Raw genomic sequence first — 19,166 nt, 5'->3', positions numbered from 1 at the left:
ATTTTTTATTTTTTGGGCCTTTCCAGAGAAGTTTAAAGTTTGTTTTAAATCACGTTCTAGGCCCATGAACTTTTTCAAATGGAACAAGTGTGGCTCGTTAGCATATTCAAAAAGTGTATTTTCTTCTGACTATTATGATACCACACACTTGATATTTTTTAATACAATTACCATGAGAAATTATAATCATTATTCTAGATCGAAAACTAAAAATTAAAAAATAATATGACGTAAATTCAAAATTTGACATATGCAATGTTATTGTATTTAGAATGTCATTTTATATTGAAATATGTAAAAAATATATTGGATGCTATTTGAAATTATAAAGATGGTACCATTTGCGGTGATACCGGAAGTGACAAAAAATATTTGAACAAGTCAGTTGATCCCAATTTATCTGATAAATAACCTTGCCAAATTTCATATTTTTATCTAAAAAAATAAAAAAGTTATAGGGAGGAACCACATTGGAGAAACACCCGGTATTTACATAAATGATTTTAACTAAAAAAAAATAAAACATTAAAACGCACGCAGCCATTGCGCTAGAATGTCGCCAACCGAACTAGACAAAGAGGATGAAAGCACGTCTTTAATGTTTTGCGCGGGAAAAAATGACGTTAATGGCCTCTTTACTATTGTCCAGATCGCTCTAACATATCGGCATATAAACTGTCAAAAAATATTAAATCGGTGCAACTTTATTATGGACCACGTTTTTGCGAAACGTGATAATACTGTTGCCAGATCTAGGTATTGGATTACCATAATATTATATTATGCAAAACTTACCTTTATTTCTACGTTTAATTCGTGTTTAAGATATTTATCGTTTTTTATTGTATCCTTGTTTATCTTCTTAATAAGTACACTAATTAATGCATCGCAGTTTAAATTTCGTGGTCGGCATTTACTTTTTTTTGGTGTCTTTGGTTTGTTCAAACAACTATGTTGACATTTGAATAATTTCTTATATAAGTACCGTTTAGGATGTGGAATTGTTTTCCATACAATCCAGTTTGTACAGGTGGCTTCAGAATGGATAGACAGACTTGGATAACCAGTTATTGATTTCTATGCCTAGATTTTCTCCACTAAACTTAGTTCGAACTACAGCGGTAAAATTTTCAGGACTGTTTATTTCGCTTTGATTCTCAATTACCAAACAGTTGATATCAAATTCTAGAAGTTTCTTGAGCTCTGACATGATGCATATGAACACAGAAGAAGTACTGAATTTACAGCTTGACACAATTTAAAAAAAAAAAGTAATATATTTGCAAGATTAGAACATTTTAATACGGTAGCACGTGCTTCGCGTTTCACTTCGCAATCATACAATCTCGAATACTAGTCTCCAAACTGATTCAGTAATGCACGCTGAATGTGGTTGGGCAAAGTATTACGCGCTGAACCGGGTTGGGGTACGTTAATTTTCATGATCGGATGTCATCGGACGGTTCTCAAGCTGAGGCGTGCTAATTAAGGTTGGGGTCTGGAATTACGCGGCCGGGCCGGTGGCTAAAAATCCCGGCGTTCGTCGCCTTCGAAAGATATGAGGACTAATCACATATATTTCCCTTCTTATTTTAATACCTATAGTTGCGGAATATTGACTGTTCCCCAATTTTGCCACCGTTCGGATTAAGATCGTATGAACTATACCACAGTTCAATTCTCGCATTAATAATACTTTCTACTTGCAGACTCCCCATACGAATATTTTGAAGTTTTTATCTTTATACGCAATGTGTAATAATAATTATAACACTATATTAAAGGATAACGATCTATTTGCGGAATCTTCGGTCAGTTGTTTTAGAAAAATGATATAAATAGGTTGTCGAAAATATGTCTCGATTTTCATTAGCAGAAATTGTTTGGTTTTTGTTAAGTTTTTCTTAAGTATGTATTGTAATTTTGTTTTTTTTTGTACTGCCTTATAATTGGGTTTTTACTTGTAAGGTAGTGTTGTTAAATAAATGTACATAAGTTCTTCTAAGACATATAAAAGAAACATATTTAGAATTACAATTTTTTAAATTTTAGTTCACTTATTTGAAATAAAGAAATACTACCCTGGAAATACTCTTTATATTTACTAAACATTAAGAGTTGTAAGAGCCTAAAGTGTTTTTTCACTAAATTGGATGAATAACCTACTCCTTTATTTATACTAACAAATTTATGCGACTAATTTACACTTTTAGGTCAGTGCTCCATGAGTGGGGCTCATTTTTTATCCTAGACAATAACTTCCACATGTACCATCTGGATGAGAGAGATCTTCAGTCTAAACTCTCTCTTCTTTTCAAAAAAAATCTTTATGACGTTGCTATACGAATCGCTAAAAGCCAGCAATACGATTTAGATGGTTTGGTTGATATCTTTAAGCAATATGGTGACCATTTGTGTGACAAAGGAGATTTTACTGGGGCTATCGAGCAGTATATTAAAACAATTGGAAAATTAGAACCTAGTTGTGTTATCAGAAAGTTTTTGGACTCTCAACATCTGGAGAAACTCACCATGTATTTACAAGTTGGTTCTAATTAAATTGTTTTACATTTATATATTTAATTAACGAACTTTTAGGCTCTACATAAGCAAGGGCAAGCAACAGAAGATCACACCACATTGCTCTTAAATTGCTATACAAAACTAAATAATGCAATGGGGCAAAGTGATAGTCTAAAAGAATTTATTCTTTCTAAAGAAAGTGATTTGAACTATGATGTTGATGTTGCCATTAAAGTTTGCAGGTAAGTTTTTAACTGATCTTTGTTAATTAACAATAATAGTAAATTCTTATTCAAAGGCATGGAAGTCCTGCAGAGGCCCTAATGCTAGCAAAAAAGCACGAAAAACACGATTGGTACATAAAAATTCAAATCGAAGACCACCAGAAATATTCGGAAGTTTTAAACTATATTGCAAACCTTCAATTCTTCACCGATGCCGACCATTACATGAAAAAATATGGCCAGATATTGGTTAAACATTTGCCCCATGAAAGTACGCAATTTTTGAAAAGACTTTGTACTAATTACAAACCTGAAAATAGTCCCATTATTTCAGAAAATATGATGTCAGGTATATTGGAAAAAAAAATCTTTTGCTTTTTAAAAATATTTCGAATTATAGGAAATTCTGATGTTATACTTAAATCGGACCCAGAAGATTTTATCCATCTTTTCCTAAACAACTCTGAAAGACTGGTGGAGTTCTTAAAGTATCTTATAGCAGAGGGGTGTATCTTAAGTCCTTCAGTTTACAGCACCCTTTTGGAACATTATTTGCATGTGTGGTCTACAACTGAAGGTGAAAAATTTTAGTATTAGTCAGTCAGAAATCTATTTAGTTCATTTTAGGGACAAGCGAGAAAAATAAACTGGCACAAAGTATTTTGGAACTGCTTCAAAATCCAGATGTAAAACTTGATAAAGCCCACGCTTTAGTAGTGTGCAATATGCATTCGTTTAGTAAAGGGATTTTGTATTTGTATGAGGAGCAAAAGTTGTATCAACAAATACTAAGGTATATTTAATTTTTTTATATTTCATTGATTGGTAGGTATCACTGGTTTTTTATGATTGGGTGAGAGGAGTGAAAAAAAAATTAATCCAGAAATTTGTTCACAACCTTATCTCTTCTGGATCTTGGGGTGATTTACAATTCATTCGGTTTCATTCATTCGATTTCATTATTCATCCAGTGATTGCCACAAGAGCACGTCAGTTTAAAAAGTCATCCATTGAATACACAGCGATACACCCAATTTCATCAAAGCAGAGAAGGCTCCAAAGTAACAACGGCGGAGAAAAACGTCGACTCGCCCCCCATCGTCAGTGGGGGGCACAACTATCGCCGAAAAAAAACAGAGGAGAAGCAAAGAATGGACGTGTCAGATGGATACTCAACTGATAGATCCACCAAAAGTGAAGACTACAAGGCTTCGGACGACTCCTCTAAGTTCCTTAAACCCCATACCAAATCCCGTACTGATCCCAGACTAGCAAAATCACTCAAAACCACTCCAAACCCCGACCTGGAAGCTGGCAAAGCGCCACCCCAGAGTGCGGAAATTAGGCAAAGCGAGGAAAGAGTACGCAAACTCGAGGAGAAAATTCGGGAACGAGATTTGCAAATTGAGAGAAACGCAAACGAAATGTATGAGATTAAACTTAGAAACTTTCAGATCATCGAGAGAATACAATTGTTTGAACAAAAGATAAATAAGTTAATCTCTGAAAACCAAGCTCTCAATGGGCAGATCTCGGACCTGAAATGTAAACTCGGGGAGGTGTTGACTCAAAACGAAACCCTTACCATCAAAAATTCCGAACTCAAAGAGTCAAACTGATGGCACAGAGGGGTCTGGCTAGTGATGAAAATCAAAAGGAGCATAAAAATAAAAGGACCAGGGAAGACGCGGGCCTGTCTCCACCCCCTCACAAGACGGAGGTAAGCCGGCCTCGGAACTGGTTCACCCTGAAATAACAACAAACAGGGAGCCAGTCCCCTCAACATCGTCAGCCTCAGATCCCATCCAAAACTCCACCGAAAATCCTACGCCAAAATTTAAAAAAAAATCCACTGTACATGCCCTTACCCTAGCGGGCAAAGGGAGGAGCACTGATCCCAGCACAAATATTAACAAAGTCCCAAAAGTAGTGTTAAGAGACACAAAAAACTAGGCCGCAAAATACAAGTTATTTTGTGAAAAAAAAATAAACATAGTAAAAGTGCAGAAAGACAGATTGGGATTAGCACTCTTCCCCAAAACTCCTAACGACCACCGGGCACTAACAGGACTTCTCAAGGAGGAGGGAATGGAATTCCATTCCTTCTTCCTTGAGGACTTGACCAAAACTTCAAGCTAGAAGAGGTCGAGGAGGAGCTGAGAGCGATGGGGTTTGAGCCGGAGGATCTGCGCTGGTTTAAAACCGGCCCAGGCCGCATATTCGTAAATACCCGAAGTATAATCCACCCGAAGTAGTTTCGTTACATATCAGACGCATCAGACTTATTACCTGACGCGTCATCCACTCGAACTCGCTTTATTATATACCAGACGTATCAGACTTATGTAACTGACGCATTATTTGCTGTATAATAAAATTAGAAGAGAAATAAAAAAAAAATTTTAGTAGTAAGTAAAAGTATTATAAATTCTTCTAATTTAATTTATTTCGAAATCAATGAAGAATTTTTAAAAAATTTAGAAAATCAAAATTGTTCACTTTTATTAAAATTTTAAATATTCCTAGGTAAAGCTGGGTCACCCTGAATAAACAAAACTTTTTAGGCTCAATTTTAGACAGATTTATTTTTTTGATTTATTGATTCCCAAAGCTATATTTTTTGCAACACATGTTTTCAGACAATGTGGAGACTTGGTATTTCTTTTCTTTGTGTAAACAGTTTACACTTGATAACGGTTGGAGATACTTACCAACCGAAACGTCGTCGTAAGTCGACAAAATGTTTTTATATATTTCGCTCACATACTTTTTAAAACCCTTATGGTTGCAATCTTTAAAGAACTTTTCTTTGTTTGCCTCAAGTTCATTAAGTGTTTTTGCATTCAAAATGTTCTTGAAAAGTTTATAATACTTTAGAGCATCGTCTCGCTGAACGCCATTTTTACTCGTAAGTATCCAGCGCCATATCGCCTTAAGAACATGGAATGTACCTGTAATAATGTCGCATGAGGCCAGTTAGTTTGTAAATTATTACGTTCGCCTAAATCATTATCTGTTAAAATTACCGTTGGTTGAATATTTTGGGGCATAATGTCTATTAAGTCTTTCACAGCTACATCAAATAAGTCTGATTTTTGGCAACTGCTTAGTATACAACCAACAGTAATCCTCCTGCCGCGGTCTGACAAAGAAAGATACTTTACGGTTATAACCGTCACAGTTACCGGAGGCATCTACAAATATGACTTCGTTAGCTTGTTTTAGTTTTAGTGCGCGCTGCATCAATGGAGTATAGATAGCAACAGCATAATCCTCATGCAATCGAGATATTTTGTAAAGCACATTATTGCTTTCTTTATGTTTCGCTAAAGTTTCTTCTAATTTTTCTAACATGGGACGTCCAGTTCAGTCACCGAAGTCTTCCTTAAATTTCTTCTTCCACAAATTTGTGACGTCATTTTTAGTTGGCATAAAGAACCTAAAAATATAAGAATATAAAATATATTCATAAGAGCCGCTTTATCAAACGATCGTTATGCCTAAGCCGAGGGTTAACTCATGTCTAAATTGTCACTTTAATATGGATATTGGATATGTTTGACAAAAATTAACCCTTGGGTTAATAGGGAAAACCTTTCATTGATAAACCGGCCCTGAATATGAAATATATTGTTACCTATCATATAAAATGTCCTCATACTTAGCTCTATATTCTTTCATTTTTTTCGCGCAAAAAGTGTGATAGGCTGAAGCCGCAGAGTGTCCTCGATTAAAAAGTTCTACTAAATGATTCTTGGCTTCATCGCCTAGTTGTCTTTCCCTTAATGCTGACACAGTATTTGTTAGGTGATTATGCACATCTTAAAATTTTATCATGCAAGGCCCTTCTACTGTAAACGGATTTTTTTCTTTGACTTAGATTCCTCAAATAATTTCTTTATAACGATATTTATTTTTGCTTTACAATCTGAATTCTTTGACTTCCGTTTACGTTTATTATTTTGAGTTTCAAGCTCTGAGTTGGTTGCAGGTCTTTTTATTGATCTGTTAAAATGACATCTATATATTCTTTTGAATATATTTCGAGGAGTATTAGTAGGTACCTTAAAAGTTTTCTCAATAGTCTATGTTTCTTTTGTCACAGTTTGTAAAACAGCCATCCATTTCTTTAACGAAATCAATTTGACGTTAGTAGACGAAATTATGGAGAGAATGTTATTTTTTTGCGTCGATTTGTAGTAATTTCGTATAACATTATACCTAAGCGAGTAACTGAACCCAACCGTCTATGGATTGCAACGTAATTACAAAGGTAATTTGTAAACCCATGAACGATGACTGAGTTTCATGTACGTAGGTATAAGTAATAAGATATTAGGCTTCCTCCTGGATCCCTCCCTGCTACAAGCCAAATTTTCCTACATGGATTACGGTAATTTATTCTTTATAAATTAACGTTATTTAGCGCCATCTCTTGGTTGGTGCTCCACGAGTACCATCGCGAGCTACTAGTCCCTATACAACGTAAGGCGTTTTGAGCCGTATTTGAAAACAGCTCGGAGGATGCCAAACACATTTAGTGCTGTCAAACGTTGTTTGCGATGAGAAAAGCGAGTCTATTTTATTGTGTTTATTTATTTTAAATATCATTCTTTTGTAAATAATATTAAGTGGAAAAACAACAGACAATATTGTGAGGGAAAGGGATACGCCAGGATTATAGTCTTTTAGTTATAATAAAATAAATATTTTTTTTTAACCGGACGCCCACTTTATTAATAAATTTTTTAATGCTACCCGATATTCCACGTATTTTGATGTATCATTTGCCTACTTATATTCAGCTGTTTTTTTACGTAATTTTCGTCCTCTTCCGCGCATCCACATATCGACCGCGTCAATTTTCATAAAATTTGTACTTAAAAAAAGCAGTTTTTTTATAATTTTATAAACCCATACACTCCCTGAGAAGTATAATAATATGATATATTATGTATCACTACAAAACAGAGTTAATTTTATAAAGCAATAAAATAAATAGTATTCACGAAGGTCAATGACCCGTAAAGTAAACCAAAATCTATCAACATGTGACATCAAAGATGCCAAGATTGTATCTTGTTTTCCTTGCATCCCATGCCTAATTTATAGTCCTAATTATATTATCCTTTTTGTTCATTAAGCTTTATAATTATTATCTAATTGATCTTCTTAATTACGCCAGTTACGAAAATTCCCGAGTTAGCTATATTTACCTAGAATTTTACTTACCTCGACATCTTCTTTTGACCTAAATTTGGTCATAATATATTGAATACCTTTCTCAATTATTGCGCTATGGTACCTACTAATGCTTCATAGTTTTTTGGTAGATCACCTAAATCACACATTTTTTATTTTATCTACTTTCGGAAAACACGTGTTACTTGTTCACAGCCTTGAATTTGAAAGCCAAATAAATGATAAAAAATTAAAAGACAAAACACAACACAAAAGATAAATAACAGACGTGTCGTCATGATATGTCAGGTATTTAGTAAACGATGCTCGGGCGCAGCCGAAATATCTCGAGTCCATAACGCGTCGGGTATTTACGAATATGCGCCCAGGCCGACGAAGACCCACAGACCTCATCAGATTCCTCGTCCCCAAAGATCAGGAGAATGTGTTTGAAATTGATAACATATTAAAGATTAGGGTCCGCGTTGAGCGCTTTAGACGATTGAAAACAGGAAGCAAATTGGGCAGTGTCATCGCTGCCAGGAATATGGTCATGTTCTGAATAATTTCAACGCAAAGCCGCGTTGCCACAAGTTCAAGGGCGAACATTTCTATTCAGAATGTGTAAAGAACAGAGCAACCCCGGCTGAGTGTTGCAATTGCGGCGGTGCCAATCCGGCGAGCTATTGGCGCTGTTCAAAAAACACAAACAACCAAAAAAAAAGCTTCGCTGAGACCTTGAGAACGACCGACTCGGACTCTAATAACAGGAGGGCGGAGCCAAAGGATGGCAATACACCATCGCACATGAAATGGCCCGATTTATCAATTAAAAACACAAATCTCCTAAATCTCTTAAGTTTGCCCGACGGGATCCTGGAAAAAAAAATCGATAACTTAATGGCAAAACTGGAGAAATTAAACTCCAACCCGGCGATCAAACTATTACTGGGAGTCGAGGTCTAGGTTCTCGCAGTGTCCGTTCGTTTCCTTCCTAACATGTCCAAATCCCAATTCCCATCCTTAATAACCACACAAAAATAAACCTCATACAAAACCCAATCCAACCGCCAAAAACCTAATTTATCACCAAACAACACCGTAAAGGACCGGTTACGTTCACACCTCCGCCCGACCTTTTCTCGCTAGCCAAAAGTTCCGCAATCTGAGGGGGCGTGGTCTGCTCCACAGGCTCGCGTCCAATACCATCACACCCAGACCTCATAAATACATGCAATCAAACCTATCCCGACCAGTCGGCTCCTATTCTCCAGTTGGCAGTTGCAGTTGGCAGTTGGGCAGTTGCAGTTGTGGCAGTTGCAGTCAACAGTCAACGAAGATTCAGAAGTACTTGAGCAGCAAAAAGAAGAATAAAACCCCTCCAAAACGGCGGACAACAGCGTCAATTCGCCCCCCATAGTCAGTGGGGGGCCAAACCACCGAAGACACAGACGTCAACCCACCCAAAATGAGCCCTCAAACACCGAACAAACGGAGAAAAAAGGAAAACAAGAAAACCTAGAGCGGGGTAAGTCTCTAGCAGGCAGTCCTTACCCCTTCCAAAAACCTCTTCTGGAAAGAAGATATTCCAAAACCCCATCCCACAATCCCGATCAGAATACTGAAACAGAGAAACATAAAAATTCAGAAAATTACAAAACAATCTGTGATGGCCTCCAGTCGGAGATCAGGGTGTTGCGGATGGAAATTGAAGACTACAAAAAACTCGAAGAAGAAAACTTACAACTTAAAATAAAGCTTAAAAACACTGAAGAAGAAATAGAAATTCTTAAAGAATAAAACCGTGTCTTCAATTCCCAACTGCAACTTGAATGATAATATGGAAAAAATTCTCAAAATAAACGAGGAATTGGAAGAGGAAAATAAAAACCTTGCCGAGCAGTTGGGAGTGTTGAGGGACCAGCAAAATGACAACAAAATTGAAGAAGAAAATCCTAGTAAAAGATTTAAAAAAGACACAGGCGTCTCCTCCCCGCAAGAGGAGGAGATGTCACAAGAAGACACAGACTCAGACGAAGAACCTGGTCCCTCAGCGCTCCCAGATGATACGGCGGATGAAAATCTGGGAAAGCGGGACGAACTACCTGAAAAGAATCCTCTCTATATGCCTTTGAATAATCTTTCAATTGCAGGAAGAGGGACGAGTACTAAACCTAGCAGCTCAAAAATACCTAAAGTTGTCATCAGAGACACAACCAACTGGGCAGAAAAGTACCAAATTATCATGGAAAATAAAATTAATATATTAAAGGTACAAAAAGAGAGGCTAGGTTTGGCACTCTTTCCAAAAACGGCTCAGGATCACAAAAACCTGACTGCTCTCCTCAGGAAAAGGGAGGTGGAGTTCCACTCCTTCTTCCTGGAGGGGGACAGGAAGTTGAACCTGATCCTGAGAGGATTTGACAGGAACTTCGACCTAAGAGAGATAGAAGAGGCACTAAACCGGATGGGATTTGAACCTGAAGAAATGGGCTGGTTTAACACCGGCCCAGGCCGAAAAAGGAAAACAGATCTCATCCGGTTCCTAATCAGTAAAGACCAAGAAGACATTTACAAAATCGATAACCTCCTGAACATAAGGGTCCGAGTGGAGCACCTAAGAACATTTAAAGTCAATAATATAAGACAGGTGGGGCAGTGCCATCGCTGTCAAGAATTTGGTCACGCCGCGAGCAATTGCAATGCGGGGCCGAGATGTCACAAGTGCAAAGGCAATCACATATACACAGAATGCAAAAAAGAACGTGCAGCACCGGCCCAGTGTTGCAATTGCGGCGGCGACCACCCGGCTAGCTATTGGCGCTGCCCCAAAAATCCGAATTATATTAACAGTAAGAAGAACTTCGCTGAAGCGTTGAAAAGAGTGCCCTCTTCGGGCCCGGCGTCCGGGAGGACAGAAACAACAAAACAACCCGACCTGGGGGCCAAACAGATTGAAATATCAGCACAGCACAATACTCTTATATCTCTTTTATCCTTGCCGGAGGACGAAATAAATCTTAAAATAAATAATCTAATCTCTAAACTAAATAAATTAACGTCAAACCCAGCATTACAATTATTACTCTCTTAAACTTTTTTAATTTAAACTTTTACTTCTTCATAAAATAAAAAAAACATATATAAAAAAAAACAACACATAAATAAATAAAACACAACACCGGCCCAAAACCGATGACCTGGGTGGGCGTGTCCTAAACCAATGTATCCAACCAATCCCAGCCGCCCACCCAGTGCATAAATACAACCAACGCTTCCTCATCCTATTCAGTCTGTCCCCGCTTTCCGAGCCATCAAATGCTAGAGCACCTCGATGCGACCAAGAAAGAAAAGATAGGCGCCAAAAAAACATCAACAACAAAGTAAATCAGGAAACCAGCAAGAGCCCCGTAGCTAGTCCGGATGAAATCAGTGCAAGACATCATCCTATTCTCCGAGCAAGTTAAAAGTCCAAGCACCTAGAATCATAAAAGATGGCGCCTAATCTCGACTAAAGGATCAATCAAAAGACCGGCAAGAGCCTTCGTTGCTAGACCGGAAGAATCAGTGCAAAGATGATGATGGGGTGGTTTACAAAAAAAAATTGTTAATATTCTTCTTTAACAGTCAGATAAAAAACGTAAAGATATGGTAAAGGTTCGAAAAATAAACAACATTTTCTCAAAAATTCAAAAAAAGTCTTAACAAAAGTTTTATAAAAATCAAAATCTTAAAGTTATCTGTTCGGATGGGTGTTCGAATGTCGCACCAGCTTCACTGCTTGGACAGGTATCTAATTACTTAGATGGTAAAGAAATGTTTCACCTACCCCAAGTCCGGAAGGCACATTCTTGATTTTTGTTTTTCTAATATTAATGGGTCTTCTGGGCTGGCTCTCGACACACTCCGTATGAATGTATCTTTTTAGTACCATATATGTCAAGGTCTCTGAAATATTCAGTAAAGTTTTCTGACTTCAAAAATGCTGATTTTGTATCGTTAAATAATTTCCTTGCATCTGTCGACTGATCCGTTATAAACAACACTTCTGATATAAATATTTCCCTAAATAAGTTTTATGACCTTTTGTAAAGGGTGTCTCAATAAGAGCGCACGTTTTAATTGGTAAATAAAAGTCATAATTTATTTTAAACTGAGTGTTATTTATATTTTAATGTAAAGCTAATACACTGCAATTAAACGTGAAAAATAATATCTGGCAAATGGCCGCCTCGACTTTCGTGACAGACTCTTATTCGTTTTGAGAAATGTTCAATTACATTTTCACATAATTGCGGCCCAATTTCGCTAATAATACGTCTAATTTCGTTTTTCAACTGTGGAATTGTTGTTGGGTTATTAGCGTATACGAGGGATTTTAAAAAAACCCCAAAGAAAAAAGTCACAAGGCGTTAAATCGCATGATCTTGCGGGCTAGTTCTGGTCTCCATTCCGTGAAATGACTCGACCGGGAAACTTTCTTTGCAACAATTGAATTGCTTCACGTGTAGTGTGACATGTCGCACCGTCCTGTTGGTACCATATACCGCCCGTATCCATACCATCCAATTGAGAGCATAAAAACTCAGTGAGCATATTACGATAGCGTTCGCTGTTCACGGTAACTGCATTTTCAGCCTCTAAGAAGTACGGTCCAATTACTCCACCTGTCCAAAGTCCGTACCAAACAGTTACTCTTAATGTATGCATTTTCTTCTCATGAATGACTTTAGGATTTTCTTCGCCCCAAATTCGGCAATTTTGTTTATTAACAAAGCCATTAAGGTGAAAGTGTGCCTCATCGGTAAATAAATTTTTTTTCGAAAAATCGACATCCATTTGTTTGTTTTTGCAATACCCAAGAAGAAAATGTACGGCGCGTCGCATGGTCCACTGGCTTTAACTCTTGGTTAAATAAGAAAATCTCATCCATTTTTCACAAAGAGATCGACGTATACAACAGACGAAAAACAATGAAAAACACAAAGTCACGGTCTCACAACATTTACTTAAAGCTACACGTGTTTCGCTCTATTCAGAGCATCATCAGGCCTAAAACAATAATAATTAGTATTGAAAGGAAAAAAAGAGGACATTAAAAAGACTAAAACCTTAAAAAGCCACTAACGTTGGCAAAACAGTAAATAAACATACATTTAAGGTTAGAATGACTATACAGTTATTTAGAACCAAAAAATTGCAAAATAATATCACACTTATTGGGAATCGAACCCGCGACAACAAGCTTACAAGCCAGAGACTATAACCTATGGGCTACCGGAACACTGAGAAGAAGTTCAAAACATTTGTTGTTAAGTCAAGGCATTCTAACACAATATTAAACTTATTTCAGTTGGAAGAGATTATGTAAATATAAGATTATTAAAAATAAGGTTGGGTTCAAAATTAAATACGTCGTTAACACAGACAAGAACAGGACTCTTCTTGGCTTTAGTAATTTCCATTCTCTCCAGAAGGTCAAGCTTTTTCCCTTTAGGGCATTCATGAAGTATTTCAGTTCCGACCTCTGGAGAAAAGTGATGTGTGGAAGCTAACAGGTGATTCGCAAACGCTGACTTTGTATCACGGACGTCTGTATTTTTAAATTTCTCAAACAACGCTACATGTTCTTTAACGCGTGTAGAACTTTTTCTTCCGGATTGGCCAATATATACAGCGTCACAATCCCCACATTTCAAAGAGTAAACCCCTGATTTCGAAAAGACATTTGCCTTGTCTATCACGCTCATTAACTGTTTTTTTAAATTATTCGCAGTTTTTAAAGCGATTTTGATATTAGAGGTCTTAAAAAATTTAGCTAAATTTAATGAAATTGAGCTGAAAAAGGACAAAGATCTAAAGGACTTTTTGTCGTCTTTCTCATGAAGAAGATTGTAAGTCAACCTGTATTTATTTAAGAACTTAACGTTTAATTTGTTAATTAAGTAAAGTGGGAATCCATTATTAAAATTCAAATTCTTACGGTTTCAATTCAATTCAATTCTCTACGGTCTTCCAAAAAAAAAAAATTCACAAAAACAATGTTCCCATAAGACCAGTGGTTTCTTTTATCAATTCCCCCTGCTACCATTTATCAGCTTGGTTAAACACAGTTTTGAGGGTGGTGACTAAGTTTAGGAGTGTTTATTCAACTAAAAATTCAGTGGATTTGTCAAATAGTCTGAAAAATCTTTACATACCTGACGGATCTATACTTATTTCTTTGGATGTAAAAAATCTTTTTCCTAGCATTCCCCCTACAGAATGTATAGATCTGGTAAGAACTCTACTATTAACATCTTCCCTTAGTCGAGTTATAGTTGATAACCTCTTGGACTTGCTCAGCCTTGTTGTGAATCAACATTTCTTTCAATTCAATAATAAATTTTTCAAAGTCTCTGGATTGGCTATGGGTTCATGCCTTTCCCCACTGTTAAGTGAAATTTTTATGAGCAACCTAGAAGAAAGGATGGTTAAGGGTAGGTTTGGGGAGTTTCTCATTGAATATAAGAGGTACGTTGACGATATTTTCATTGTCTGGAATGGCCAGAAAGAAGATTTGACAAATTTTCTTCGTTTTGTGAATTCTTTGCACCCAAAGATTTCTTTTACCATTGAAGAAGAACAAAATGGTAAACTGCCATTCCTAGACCTCCTTATAGAAAGACTCAATAATAAACTAATATTTGAAATATATCGTAAACCCACAACTACTGATAATGTCATTCAATACACGTCTATTTCTCCCTATCCATACAAATTTGCCTCCTTCAATTCTTTCTTTTACAGACTTTTTAACATCGCCCTGTCAAAGGAAGCGTTTGCTAAAGAGCTTAATATTATAAAACATATTGCCTTTAATAATGGATTCCCACTTTACTTAATTAACAAATTATACTTTAAGTTCTTAAATAAATACAGGTTGACTTACAATCTTCTTCATGAGAAAGACGACAAAAAGTCCTTTAGATCTTTGTCCTTTTTCAGCTCAATTTCATTAAATTTAGCTAAATTTTTTAAGACCTCTAATATCAAAACCGCGAATAATTTAAAAAAACAGTTAGTGAGCGTGATAGACAAGGCAAATGTCTTTTCGAAATCAGGGGTTTACTCTTTGAAATGTGGGGATTGTGACGCTGTATATATTGGCCAATCTGGAAGAAAAATTTCTACACGGGTTAAAGAACATGTAGCGTTGTTTGAGAAATTTAAAAATACAGACGTCGGTGATACAAAGTCAGCGTTTGCGAATCACCTGTTAGCTTCCACACATCACTTTTCTCACAAGCTTGACCTTCTGGAGAGAATGGAAATTACTAAAGTCAAGAAGAGTCCTGTTCTTGTCTGTGTTAACGACGTATTTAATTTTGAACCCAACCTTATTTTTAATAATCTTATTTAATCAATCTTATATTTACATAATCTCTTCCAACTGAAATAAGTTTAATATTGTGTTACTTAACGACAAATATTTTGAACTTCTTCTCAGTGTTCAGGTAGCCCATAGGTTATAGTCTCTGGCTTGTAAGCTTGTTGTCGCGGGTTCGATTCCCAATAGGTGTGATATTATTTTACAATTTTTTATTTTTTGGTTCTAAATAACTGTATAGTCATCCTAACCTTAAATGTATGTTTATTTACTGTTTTGCCAACGTTAGTGGCTTTTTAAGGTTTTAGTCTTTTTAATGTCCTCTTTTTTTCCTTTCAATACTAATTATTATTGTTTTAGGCCTGATGATGCTCTGAATAGAGCGAAACACGTGTAGCTTTAAGTAAATGTTGTGACACCGTGACTTTGTGTTTTTCATTGTTTTTCGTCTGTTTAATTCTTGGGTAAATTGAATCTTATAGGCATGTAAATAAAGATCTTTTGTTAGAATTCGGTGGGTAGTGCTCTTCGAAATGTGCAACTGCTGTGCACGACGATGGATAGATGTTCCCGAATTCTCGGCAACACTTTCACGCACTGGTGTTTTTACATCCACGACAGAACCATTTTGTTCAAATTTATCAATAAGTCTTTGGACGGTCGTGTGATTTGAGGAAAAAATGCCCCGCAATTTACGAACTGTTTCCGCAAAACATTCTCCATTTTTGTAGTGGTTTAACAATAATAATTCATTGTTCGACCGTATACAATAATTGTTGTTATACAATTAAAACTTTAAAATACCCGCTAATGACAATTTCCATTACAAAACGGGACAGATAGCGCCTAGCAGATGTTATGACATGTATATTGGGATTTATTTGTCTTATTGGGACCGAAAGGGTTAATGCTTTTGGTAAGGGTTGACAAGTTGATGCTGTTTATATGGATTTTTCGAAGGCGTTCGACAGAGTTAATCATGCGCTTCTACTGGCAAAGCTCCAAGCTTTGGGTTTTGGATTAAATGTTATTTGTTGGCTAAGGGACTATCTACTGGGTAGATCGCAATGTATACGGCTTAAAAACTTCTTATCTAGCAGCTTTTCTGTACCATCTGGCATTCCTCAGGGGTCACATGTGGGTCCGTTGCTTTTTACAATCTTTGTTAATGATATAGGATTATTTGTGAGAAATTGTGAATTTTTATTATTCGCTGATGATTTAAAATTGTTTTTGTCTATTGATTCTAATCTTCAATGTCAATTCTTACAGGATGACTTGCATAATCTCTATGAATTAATGGTTTAGATTTAAATGTTCCGAAGTGTTATTCAATAACTTTTGGAAGAATTCGCAATCTTACATTGTTTGATTATAGTATAGGTTCCACTATTTTAAAAACGGTAAGGAAAGTTAAGGATCTCGGAGTAATTCTCTATTCTAAGTTGACATTTTTGTCTCGTGCTGCAAAGTTAGTTCAGAAAGCGTATAGAAATCTAGGATTTATAACTAGATGCAGTCAAGACTTCTCATGCTCTGTCTATAAAGTGCTGTACTATTCGTTAGTCCGTTCTGGTTTGGACTATGCTAGTCCCGTATGGTCTCCATTTTATAAATCGCATATTGAAAATATTGAGAAAGTCCAAAATAAATTGTTAAGAAATTGTTCTTTTAAACTTAAGGTTCCATTAGCTATTAGGTCATACTGATTACAAGTCGGTCATGTCAGTTCTCTCTTTGGACTCACTTGAGTTAAGGCGTAATAATTCAGACTTGTGTTTTATTTTTATATTAATATCTGGCATGACTGATTGTGATTTTCTTTTAAATAGACTGAATTTTCGGTCGCAAAAATTGACTGAAAAAACTCTTCTATGTAGATTTTGATAGTAGTTCTTATATGGACAGCATAATCCTATAACTTGAATGCAACGTTCTTTTGATAGGTATAGTCTTGACTTGCACGTTTCTTTTAGCAGTTTTAGGAGTTCTCTTAAATTAATTAATTAATTAGTGACGTACGGGTTGGGGTTGAATATTTATAGGTTGGCTTGGAAATGGTTGTTTAGATATTGCACCTGTATTATTTGAAAACTGGGGTTGAATGTTGTTGTTTGGCATTGGAAAGGGATTTTGAAAAGAATATTGATTTTGTGGAGGAACAAAAGATTGTTGAATTGGTGGGGGCATATGGCTGAAATTTTGGCGATTATTTCTTTGGGGAGATGTTCTATTTTGGGGTGTATTATAAATTTCTTGTCGTGGAATGAAACTACGAGCATTTATTTGCTGTTCGATAAGTGAATGGTTTAGAACAATTGAACTTGCGTCATCAATATTTTGGGGATTGTGTAACATTAAAATTGTTCGAAGCTCGCTAGGAGAGTTAGACATTAAAACAGTAACAGTTGTTAATTCAGTTTGCTCCATTAAAGCGTCTTTTGTACCTTGAGTTAGGGAATCATCAGCAGCGATTTTTAAGGAAATGCGAGATTTTAAAATTTTTAATCTTTCTATAAAATCTAAAATGGGCTCTTTTCTAGATCGAGTTAGAAAATTCAACTATTGAGAAAGTACTTGACGGTTTATTCTATCGCCAAATTTTTGTCTTAAGGCGTCTTTTATTTTGGGCCAGGTCGTTAGATCCGGTCTACAAAGTAAAAAATCGCCTGCTTCTTCGGTTAATTTAGAACATATTGAAGCAAAAACAAATTCTTTGAGAGATTCATCTACAGTGCCTATATAATATCTATTATAAAATTTGTCTACACTTGAAATAAAAAATTCTAGATGATCACTATTGCCTGTAAATGTTTTAAGAGTATGAGCAATCTCTTTTGCTGCTGTAAGGGTAGTCATATTTAATGAATTTGGTTCTAACGTTAAATTTGTTAAATTTACGTTTCTTAAAGAAATATTTGAAAGGTTTTGTGTAAGATTATCAATTTCACTATTTGACATTAAAATTTAACTAATGTAAACGAATTATCGCACTTTTAGTAAATTTAAAGTATACTTAATAATAAATTGCAAAAATTAAAAAAATAAATTCAAAATATACACACAACAATTATCATAAAATTAAATGGGAGTCGAAAGGAAAACTCACTTACGATTTTACTTCTCGCTGTGGTCTTCTTGCCTTGGGTTGGTTTCAATGCCTCAACAAACAGTTAAAACTGACGATTTCTTGGCTTCAGCAACGTTTTCTTGGACTGCTTGCACAACCAGGAATCTTTCAGACACCTACATCCTACCGACTGCGCCAGTGATGGAATTATTATTGAACATCTACTTTTTAAAAAAAGGAATAAATTTAATTCAAAATAAATTCTACACAAATTTGACCATCGATTAACTACAACTTTATTCGTCGAAAATTAATAGATAAGTGATTTTATATAATGCAATTTTTATGGAGCCTAATAATATTAAAATGCTTATTTTGTTAATTCAGGAATATTTATAATAATAATAATTATGTATGGGGTCAACTGAGGTTCTTGGCCTGGTTGCATCACATAACTCTCGTTACTTTAACAGGTTTCTTTAAATTAATTTGTAACTTTGATTTATGTCTTACTATTATCTAGCTTAAGTTGTATTATTATTAGTATCTTTTGTATTATTTTATTTTTGTAAAATTGGTGGATACCGTTAAATAAATAAACACTCTGTAAGTTAACTAAACTCCCTTTTTAGGTACCATATAGCTAAGAATGATCCAACATCAGTTTTAGAGTGTTGTACCAGATTTGGACATCAAGAACCAACCCTATGGGTGCAAGCTCTTTGGTCATGTGTGCGAGATAGCAAGCAACCTTCCATGGACTTACTTAATGAGGCAATACCTCTCCTCAGTGTCAAAT

General features: G+C 35.7%; 1 protein-coding gene across 2 annotated transcripts in view; it reads left to right on the top strand.

Moving 5' to 3' along the window:
* Nucleotides 1–19,166, top strand: part of LOC126745420 (vacuolar protein sorting-associated protein 11 homolog) — a 60,621-nt gene that overhangs the window by 26,044 nt on the left and 15,411 nt on the right. The window contains exons 8-13 of one of the 2 annotated variants that reach the window (XM_050453274.1): nucleotides 2,214–2,544; nucleotides 2,599–2,765; nucleotides 2,822–3,096; nucleotides 3,148–3,324; nucleotides 3,375–3,540; nucleotides 19,000–19,141. In XM_050453274.1, coding sequence (XP_050309231.1) covers nucleotides 2,214–2,544; nucleotides 2,599–2,765; nucleotides 2,822–3,096; nucleotides 3,148–3,324; nucleotides 3,375–3,540; nucleotides 19,000–19,141 — 1,258 coding nt within the window. Of the gene's footprint in view, nucleotides 1–2,213; nucleotides 2,545–2,598; nucleotides 2,766–2,821; nucleotides 3,325–3,374; nucleotides 3,541–18,999; nucleotides 19,142–19,166 lie in introns of both variants that reach the window. The other variant, XM_050453269.1, reaches the window with a different exon arrangement.

Source organism: Anthonomus grandis, chromosome 1 (assembly GCF_022605725.1).
Source record: "Anthonomus grandis grandis chromosome 1, icAntGran1.3, whole genome shotgun sequence".
NCBI lineage: Eukaryota > Metazoa > Arthropoda > Insecta > Coleoptera > Curculionidae > Anthonomus > Anthonomus grandis.
Note: the sequence above shows the minus strand (reverse complement) of the source record. Positions and strands in the feature narration are given on the sequence as shown.